The sequence below is a fragment of the Rutidosis leptorrhynchoides genome, chromosome 10 (genome assembly GCF_046630445.1).
Source record: "Rutidosis leptorrhynchoides isolate AG116_Rl617_1_P2 chromosome 10, CSIRO_AGI_Rlap_v1, whole genome shotgun sequence".
Lineage (NCBI taxonomy): Eukaryota > Viridiplantae > Streptophyta > Magnoliopsida > Asterales > Asteraceae > Rutidosis > Rutidosis leptorrhynchoides.
Genome location: NC_092342.1, coordinates 127,365,001 through 127,375,889, shown reverse-complemented (window position 1 = coordinate 127,375,889; position 10,889 = coordinate 127,365,001). Strand labels below are relative to the sequence as shown.

The window sequence follows — 10,889 nt, the reverse complement described above, 5'->3', positions numbered from 1 at the left end:
GCCGCGCACCCCACTGTTTATAAGATAAAAAAATTGTGTACTATTTTCGGTTGATTAACGGGCTGGGTCGTTACACCCTGTAAAGATTTCGTGAAACCGAGGCAATCGTTGGATCGAAATACTTTATGGAGAAAGTGAACACACGATTCAAGAATCAATCCGGGTAGTCAAATGTAACCCTTATTTCTAACACTCAATGCATAGAATAATAATGTCTATGTGAATCAAAACAACACTCCTCCATCATGTGTCAATAAAAAAAAGTTATTAAAGCAATCAGCATCCTTAGGTAGTCAGTATTACACAGTCGTGGTTCAACATCATTGACCTGAAAACTCTTGAATATAGATAGAATATAGATATCTGAAAGTTTATATATTATCAGTTTCGTGAACACGAATCTATTTAAGTTTGTAGGTAGAATATATACGAAACTGAAAAAATTTACATATTCTCACAGACGTAATACTCATATTGCAAATATGTATAATAAATAATCAGAAAAAAACAAAAAGTTAAAACGATCTAACCGAATAGGTAGAACTATAAACAGATTCTTCATCTGTTACCAGGGCATACCAGCTTGAAGCGTACCGCCAGACTTGAACATTTATCCGAAAAGTAATCGGAGCGGGAGACCATTTTGCGGCTAAGAAGAAACAAAACTGTATGTGTATGTAACTATACAACTTATGGTGTGTGTTGTCATACATTTCTGGTGCTTCTTTCTACAAACCCTATAGGCATATATTTATAACAGAAACCAATACCTTAGGTTTGTTATCACTTCCGATGTTGAACAAATGCTAAAATTTTCTAAATTTTGTATCAAACTAGCAACTTTGAGATTCGATATCTCATTCACCTTTAATCCGTTTTTGATACGTTTTAGCTCCTTGTAAAGCCCTCGTTAGAGGCTACAAAATCCTATAACTAGTCACTAATATATAACATTCTATTATGAAAGTGTGTCCAATATTGGTAAAACATATTTTATAACAATATTTTTTCAATAGTTGTCCTCGGATAACATGAAAAAAAATAATACTATTCATCTATATGTTAATTTAGTGTAAAAAACTGAATGAATATAAAATTAGAATGTTGCAAGAATATACAATATTGTAAGACCATATGTTATGGTGTCCGATGTGGATTGACGGTATGGGTGTGGGTTGAAATTTTGTTATGACATGACGGTGTGAGTTGAAAATGTGAACCTATGGTGTGAGTTTGAGTGTTGGTTAGAAGTGTTGTAACGATATAACATAATATAATTAACGATCAAATAAAAAGAAGAATACGTAAAGTTAAATTAGAATATATAAAAAAGTAAAAAAAAAAAAAAGAGATTTTTTTGGGATAGGCCTTATAATAAAAAAAATTACAGCGATTTTTTGGTATCAGTAGATCAATTATTTCAACGACCCTCATCATTTGCACGTAGCACACACGTTCGGGCGGAAACTCGAACCCGATTGACGGTACCCAGGAACACATCCGTTCGGGTAGTGTTCCGGGTAGAGGTCCATGAACGAATCCGGTAAAACCTCCCTATATGGTCAATATATACCACCATTAGTGGTGTTCAATTGGTTTAAAGAAAATCATGCCATCTTCAAGATCGAACTCATGATCTTTTCCTATCCCATAATACCAAGTACATGGACGGAACCGTTGACCTATGCTCACAAGTTCTAAGCCGTATAATAAATAAGTATTGGCGTAACAAACCGTAACAAAGACGATAATGTTCATCTAAAGAGTTATTGGACTTGGATCATGATATTGGCTTCCACTGAAATCATTCATTTTTTTATTATCCTAGTAGTTTAAACGGCCATTATGATATGATGTCGCAACTAACAACTTTGGAGTAATTATGACTAAGAAAAGAGTATTAGCTAAGTAATTAAGCCATAGAATTTGAATTTATTAAAACATAAAATCACAAATTACCTTTTTCTATATGATTCTTTACTCTTCTTTTTTCCAACAAACCTTTTAATTTTAACTAGTGGCCTAATCTTAATATATTACTGTATATATTATTTATGTTCATAATAAAATAATGGGAGGTGATCGTCACACACCATTTTTTTTACAACGATTGGGATCACCCGAGGGGGACTAAACCATCTGTTACGCATCTCCCGTTTCGACTATGCCGATGCATCGATAATAATCCTGCCCTCATCGCTGCCCGGAAGGAAACCTTGAAACCAATCCAAGGGCACTGCCAAGTATACCTAATTACCTATTATATATATATATATTTAATTATACTTAAGAATAATAATATAAGTTCAACTCCCTAGATTAATCTAAAAGTATAATTGTAAATTTAAGAAATAAAAGTGTACATGTATCAAAAAGTAGTGTGTTAGGATCAACTCTCATTTTAAATATTAGTAAATATTAATATTATATTGATGATTGATTAAGGAAACTGATTTTCACACATCACTTTTTAATCTATGTACATTTAGTTACCTATTTTACCCTTAACTGCACTTACAATAATATTATAAGTTGAACCCCCTAAATTAATCTAGAAGCATAACTGTAAATTTATGAGATAAAAGTGTATATGAATAAAAAGGTGGTGCGCACCTACCAAACACCGATATTCTTTTATAATATTCCATTTCCAACGAACAGTAATATAAGTTTGCTGGACCACTGATTTTACTAATTAAAATACTCCCACCATTATTTCAAAACGAGTGACCCCATGATTAGGATGATAATAGATGTTCGATTCATTGGATATCTAGCAGATATGATTCATTTAAATAGATATGGATAGTTTAAATAGATGATAAATATATATTAATATGAATAATGTGAAAAATTAGTGGATCGAGTATGGATGATAATATCTCATTTATGGATATATCCATTCACTACAAGAAAAACGATTTTTCCGGACAGGGTTTTCCCGGACGACTTATGTCGTCCGCAAAAAGCCACATAACGACAAAAAAGTTTGCTTTTTCTGCTTGCTTTTTCCTGAATGTTTGACCGACTCTTCCCGGACGATCAAATGTCGTCCAGAATGATAGGCTCCAATTATTGTACAAAAAAAAATTGGCTCCAAAAGGAGGAAAGTTTTCGCGGGCTTTTTTCCCGGACGACAAGTCGTCTGGCAGGCCTTTGGGCACGACAAGTCGTCTGGAAAACCCTTTGGGGACGACTGTCGATTTTGCCTACTTATACTTCATCCTCAACACATATTGAACACGTATTCTATTTTTACCCTCATACACACATCAAATACAACGAAAATGGTAACCGTTCCACCGATGATTGTCTCTTTTGACGTGTATTACGGAAGTAGATTCCGTAATCAAATGAGAGACTACGATTATACGCGTAGTTCGAAATCCACGTTCGAAGAAATTGATGTTCGCGACGTAGGTTTAGAGGACCTTCTATACTTTTTGAAAGAAATGGTTCCGTTCGAACACACGGACGTCTTGTATTACGAAGATGACTGTGTTCCGGAATTGTCTGCTACATATCTCCGAACAGAGGATCAGTGGAACGGTATAAAAGAAACCTTGAGTTGGCGTTCTAATCGCATTTCTCTATATTTAGTGTTAGAAGATGAGTAAAGTTGTTTTAATTGCCGTCAACTAAACTGTTAAGTTTAGTTAAGTTTAATGTTAATCGTATCGTTTTTATTTTAGTATTAATTGTATCGCTTTTATTTTAGTGTTAATTGTATCGTTTTTTATTTTAGTGTTAATTGTATCGTTTTTTATTTTAGTGTTAATTGTATCGTGTTTATTTTGGTATTAATTGTATCGTTTTGTTAGTATTAATTGTATCGTTTTTATTTTTGTATTAATTGTATCGTTTTTATTTTGTTATTAATTGTATCGTTTTTATTAGTTATGTTGAATAACAATTGTCATTTAAATTACATTTCAATTTAATCCATAATTAATACTGAATGAATAAAGACTCCATAATAATAATAACAATTGTTATTATTATTATTATTATTATTATTATTATTATTATTATTATTATTATTATTATTATTATTATTATTATTATTATTATTATTACTAATCATAAAAGATTATTTTTTTTAACATCACTTTTATTAAAAACCAAACACGGTTACATTTTTTTAAAACTAAACACAAACATAGCTAAACACAAATACATTACTGGTATTGAAACACACTAATAACGACGACGAGGATGACTATGAGCATCCGATTTAGTGGACGAACTTTCAGAACCTGAGTTCGATGCTGCCGATGTTTCAGAAACGAAGGACCGGTCGATAGGTAACGTAGTTATCGGATGTCGTCCCACCAGACCTTCAACCGCACCAATACTAGTAAATAGACGGTTCAGAAATGCTCCGTACGGAAGATGAGGCCTTGTTTCTGCATAACGAAGTTGATTCATTCGGGAAGCGACCAAATGAGCAATATTTACTTAGATGTTGTGAGTTATGCACCAGTGAAGACATGCTTCGGTCATTGACAATCGAGTGACGTTTGGTTCGCGGTGGTACATGTTACTCCTAATAAGTGCATTTCTTATAGCAATATTTCCCGGACGAAGGTATTCGTCAAGGATGCCTGAACGTTCTATGGTTCTGAATGGAACCGCAGTACGACACACAAGTATGGCCATGTCATATTTTGGAATATTCGAAGGAAGAGCTTCGAGGTCTTCACTGGGAAAATAGATATTTTTACCTTCAAATGGTACGCCCAATAGCATACCAAATTGTTCAAGAGTATACTCGTGTTGCCTGTCATAGATTTGAAACCTCACCAATTGTTCATTAGTGAATTCAAAGTTGGAATAGAATTGATGCACGAGAGCAGGAAAAAAAAAACTTATCAAGCAAAAGGAAAGGAAGCCAACCCATTCTTCTGAATTCACGATCGATCTCTGGAAAATCTTGTAGTCTGACTTGTCGACCTTCACTAATAGGTCTATTATTTGTTGGTTGACTCATAGTGTGATTGTAGAGATGGAGATAGAGAGACTTGAATGGGTGGATATGGATGATAAGAGTGTGTATGGCTACTCTTTAAGTAGATCCACAAAGGAAACCCTAAACCCTAAACCCTAAACACTAAACCCTTAACCCTTAACCCTTAACCCTAAACCCTAAACCCTTAACCCTTAACCCTAAACCCTAAACCCTAAACCCTAAATCCTTATCCCTAAACCTTAAACCCTTAAACCCTAAACCCTAAACCCTTAACCCTAAACCCTAAACCCTAAACCCTTAACCCTTAACCCTAAACCCTAAACCCTAAACCCTTAACCCTAAACCCTTAACCCTAAACCCTAAACCCTTAACCCTAAACCCTAAACCCTAAACCCTTAACCCTTAACCCTAAACCCTAAACCCTAGACCCTAAACCCCTAAATCCTAAACCCTAAACCCTAAACCCTAAACCCTTAACCCTAAACCCTAAACCCTTAACCCTAAACCCTAAACCCTTAACCCTAAACCCTAAACCCTTAACCCTAAACCCTAAACCCTAAACCCTTAACCCTAAACCCTAAACCCTTAACCCTTAACCCTTAACCCTAAACCCTAAACCCTTAACCATAAACCCTAAACCCTAAACCCTTAACCCTAAACCCTAAACCCTAGACCCTAAATCCTTAAACCCTAAACCCTAAACCCTCAACCCTAAACGATGATGATGACGATGATGATGACGATGACGATGACGATGATGACGATGACGATGATGACGACGATGACGATGATGATGATGATGATGACGATGATGATGATGACGATGATGACGATGACGATGATGATAATTAGGTTTTAATTAGGATCTAATTTATATAATTTATAAGTAAATAAAAAATTATTTAAGTGAATAAAATTAATTTTTAATTAAATAAAAATAATTTAGAAGTTATTTTTGATTAAATACTTATTTAATTATATAGATTTTATTAATAAATAATTTCACCAAATAAATAATAAATACTTAAGTAATTAATAATTTTGATTGAAATTAATTAATTATTTAAAAATTTCACCAAAAAAATGGCGCTGCACTTTTAGTTTCCCTCCAGGCCAGCTTTCCAGATGACAAGTCGTCCGGAAAGAGTCGTCCGGAAAAGTTTGGCCAAAAAAGCTGTACACCGAGCTTCTGTCGCCATTTAACAAAAAAAAAATCAATCCCAAACTCTTCAAGAGCTCCGGCGACTTTGAGGTATTTCGAAGCAAATCCAACCAAATCCAACCAAATCCAACTCTAATAACACTAACAAAGGTATATTCTTCATTATTTTTGTTAAATCCAATTTTTTTTTGCTTATTTTAGTTAAATCTGAAATTGTATGAACCCATTTGAGTTATTGCTATTAAATCCGAAATTTGTGTTTATGTTTTGAAGATTGTTGAGTGTGATTATGCTTATGCTCAAGAAAAACATGCTTTGAGTAATTACTATTAATTAAATCCGAATTTTGCTTAATTATGTTGATTATGTTTGTTTTTTAGGTTGAAAATTAATATTTTTTTAATTAATATAAACTGAAAATTAAGTTATGTTGAAAATTAAGTATTTATTTAGTTAGTAAATTGATGGGTTTGATGATGAAGGTTGTATATTTAGTTTGTACAAGTATAAGTATAAGTGTAAATGTTATTGTTTATGTTTATGTTTATGCTTATGTTATTGTAAATGTTATTGTTTATGTTTATGTAAATTGATGGGTTTGATGATGAAAGTTGATGGGTTTATTGTTTTTGTTTATGAAAGTTGTATGTTTAGTTTGTACAAGTATAAGTGTAAATGTTATTGTTTTATGAACATTGTTAGGTTTAGTGGTTAATTTCGGAATAGTTGTACCTTAGGTTCGAAATTAATCAATCCTATAGAATACCCATCCAAGGTTAATTTATTAGAAATTAACTTTGGAAGGTCCCCTTTTTGGGACTGCTTTCTGTGTGTTTTGTCTCTTTTAGGATGTGGATGCGTATAACTTATTTACTAGTTACAAAAATTATGGTACGCATTTTCCCTTTACTCCTACAAATATGCGTTTAATACGACATATTTGGGGAGTTTAGGGGAAATGCTGCCGAATTTTTGCTAACTATTAAATTAGTTGTGCGCATCCATAGTTGAGACAAAACATTCAGAGAGTGGGTTAGGTTGCCTTCCATAGTTGGACCACCCGGCTTTGATTATACATATATTAAGTGTTTTTAACTTTAAAGTTTTTTGTTCTTTTAAACTTGATTTAATTAGGGAATATCTATGACGATTGATAAGAGGTGGACTACTATACGACATACATTTAATCCTGACTTTATTAAAGGTCTTCATGCATTTATTGAGAGGTGTAACAACAATTTGGATTCGCACGGTAAGTGTAGTTGCCCATGTAAACAGTGTGGTAATACGGTTTTTCTTAAACCTAAACATATAAAAGCCCATATAACTAGACATGGGTTTGAACCCTCTTATACCATATAGCGGCATCACGGTGAACTACCACAACCACCCGAAGTACACAACACAACGGACCCTCTAAGAAATTTCTTGCACGATATTCAGTTGGAGGAAGTTCCTAATTTTGAGGAGGAAGGTCCGAATGACGATGAGACTATGAATGACACGACCGCAACTGCTCTTGAGGATTTAATTGACTCCACCCAAACCGAGCTATATCCCGGTAGAAAGTTGTCCTCAGTAGAGTTTTTAGCCAAGTTAACACACATTAAGGTCTTGAACAAATGGACGAATACTTCATTTAACCAATTGTTAGAATTAATCATACAATCACATCCTCCAAATAACAAGATTCCAAAATCATTTTACGAAACTAAAAAGTGGATGAGAAAGATCGGTTTAGGGTATCAAGCGATACATGCTTGTAAGAATGATCGTTGTTTGTTTTATAAAGAATACCAGGATTTGGAAAACTGTCCAATATGTAAAGAGAGTAGATGGAAAGATGAACGCACAACGGGGAAAAAAGTTCCTAATAAAGTTTTGCGTTATTTTCCAATAACTCCAAGACTAAAACGTTTGTACAGTTCAAGATACACTGCAAAGGATATGACTTGGCATGCTACTGGGCGGTGCAATGAAGAGGGTAAGATGCGTCATCCGGTACATGGTCGAGCTTGGAAAGAAATTGACAAAAGATATCCGGATTTTGCACGTGAACCCAGAAACGTTCGACTAGGGTTGGCTGCTGATGGTTTCAATCCATTCGGCAACATGAATAATCCTTACAGCATGTGGCCAGTCATATTGGCAACGTACAATACGCCGCCGTGGATATGTATGAAAGAAAGTTCTCTCATGTTGACTCTGTTAATTCCTGGTTCTAAATCACCTGGAAAAGATATTGATGTTTACTTGAGGCCTTTAGTTGATGAACTGAAGATTTTATGGTCCGAAGGGGATGTTACACATGACTCAGTTACAAACACGTATTGTCAAATGAAAGCAATGCTTATTTGGACCATAAACGATTATCCTGCCCGTAGTAGTTTGTCCGGTTGGAGTGGCCAAGGCTATAAAGCATGCCCTACATGTAACGAGGACACTCCTGCTATGCGTGTGAAAAACAAAATTGTTTTTGTCAGTCACAGACCGAACCTTGAATCGAATCACCCATACAGATTTGTTGCCAGTTGGTAATCCCGGTAAAAATCATACAAATGTTGGTGAAAAAAGAAAACGTCCCCCTAATTGTCGTCACAACTGGACTAAAATTTCTATTTTTCGGGAACTTGAGTATTGGAAATATCTTCCACTGCAACACAACTTGGATGTCATGCATATTGAAAAGAATGTGTTGGAGGCTATTTTGGGTACCTTATTAATGAATGACAAGTCCAAAGACACTCACAATGCACGAGTTGACTTGGAAAAATTGGGTATTCGAAAAGATTTGTGGCTCAAACCTAAAACCAATGGTAAAAAAGATGGGCAATTCTTCAAACCTCTTCCCAAATACTCTTTAAAACCCGAAGACAGGGTAAGTTTTTGTAAATTCATTAAAGAAGTAAAACTTCCAGATGGGTTTGGATCAAACTTCAGGCACAAAGTGAACAAGGATAATACCAACATTACGAACATGAAATCTCACGATTGCCATATTATGATGCAACGATTATTACCGGTTCAAGTTAACGCATTTTTGGACGAAACCATTTCTACACCAATAATGCAGCTATGCGCATTCTCTAAGCAAATTTGTGCTCGAGAGTTAATGGTGGCAAACATGTTGAAAGCTCAAAAACAATTGATTAAACTGTTATGTACTCTCGAGTTAATTTACCGTCCCGCTTTTTTTGACATAATGATTCATTTGGTCATGCATTTATCGAAAGAGGCTATATATGGAGGGCCTGTTTACATGAGGTGGATGTATCCAATTGAGAGATACATGAAAAAACTAAAAAATTATGTTAGAAATAAAGCTAAGCCTGAAGGTTGTATAGCTGAGGGGTACGTTGCTGATGAAGCATTAACTGCATGTTCAATGTCTCTTGAAGGTATACAGACGAGATTTAATCGTCCTGACAGATATGCGGACGGGCCAATTAGGTCATGTGAGTTTCGTGTGTTCAACTCGTTATGTAAATTTATTAGTAAAGGTGTGTTTAAATCTCTGGCCCGGGATGTTCAGGATAAACTTCACTGGTATATACTCGACAATTGTTCTGACATCGAAGAATACAAAATGTAAGTCATTATACTAAAATATGAATTTATAATGACTTAACTGTGTAAACGTTGATCATACTAACAATTCTCTTTGAACATTTACAGTCGGTTTAAAGCAGAGAACCCCAATATGGACATGAAAACAAATTTTCCTAGTTGGTTCACCAACCAAGTAAACTCATTGTGTGTTATATATATATATATATATATATATATATATATATATATATATATATTTAATTTACATTTGATAACTATTTTTTAATAGATACGTGAACTACGGTCAGTTGACGGATCGAAGTATAGCGATGAATTGATCTGTCTATCTGAAGTACCGGTGGGTACCTCAAACCATTACAGTGCCTGCAATGTGAATGGTGTCAGGTTTGTGGTTAGTAATCGTGATGATCGACGCACAACACAAAATAATGGAATTGTAACACTCGCAGATGTCGGTGCTCGTGTCTCTAAGTATTATGGTCGGTTGGAAGATATTGTTGAGTTACATTATGGTGGTGCATTTAGTGTTGTGTTATTCAGATGCCGGTGGTTCAATACTGAGAACACCCGGAATCGTAAACGTACAGTTAAAGTGAATAACATAACTAGTATTGACACGAAAGATGAGTGGTACGAAGATGATCAACACATTTTTGCAACACAAGCTCAACAAGTCTTTTACATCGATGATCCTTCACAAACCTCTAGCAGCTGGAAGGTCGTTCATGAGGTACATCATCGAAAACTCTGGGATAGGGACATTATCGAAGACACCATACGTGATGTTGTACACGAAACCAATTCATCCGATCTTAGCCTTGATGCTGATTTAGATAATATGACTTATACAAGTATGAGTGTACCCGGAGAATCAATACCAATTCAGTTTGATCCACCAACACATGAAGTTAATCCACCAACACATGAAGTTAATGATGATGATGATGAAGTTGATGATGATGATGATGATGACATTTGTGATGATGATGATGATGATGATGATGTAGTGGCTGACGATGAGCTAAATCCCCAAATTCCTCTAAATGAAGCTTACTCTAGCTATGATGATGATTATTGATGTGTAATTCTTATCATTTATCAAAAAACGCTTGTTGTTGTAATCAAATGTTTAATATTTTTATGAATGTTATTTCTATGAATTTCTTTTTAAATTTTTCGCATGAAATA

The 10,889-nt window shown here is 34.5% G+C and overlaps 1 protein-coding gene across 1 annotated transcript in view; it reads left to right on the top strand.

Moving 5' to 3' along the window:
- Nucleotides 1-3,287: 3,287 nt before the first annotated feature.
- LOC139870611 (uncharacterized) overlaps nucleotides 3,288-10,889 on the top strand; it is an 8,739-nt gene continuing 1,137 nt past the window's right edge. The window contains exons 1-7 of the mRNA XM_071858392.1: nucleotides 3,288-3,549; nucleotides 6,980-6,990; nucleotides 7,266-7,421; nucleotides 7,494-8,511; nucleotides 8,615-9,719; nucleotides 9,807-9,873; nucleotides 9,970-10,629. Of these exons, the coding sequence (XP_071714493.1) occupies nucleotides 3,288-3,549; nucleotides 6,980-6,990; nucleotides 7,266-7,421; nucleotides 7,494-8,511; nucleotides 8,615-9,719; nucleotides 9,807-9,873; nucleotides 9,970-10,629 (3,279 nt within the window). The remainder of the gene's footprint in view (nucleotides 3,550-6,979; nucleotides 6,991-7,265; nucleotides 7,422-7,493; nucleotides 8,512-8,614; nucleotides 9,720-9,806; nucleotides 9,874-9,969; nucleotides 10,630-10,889) is intronic.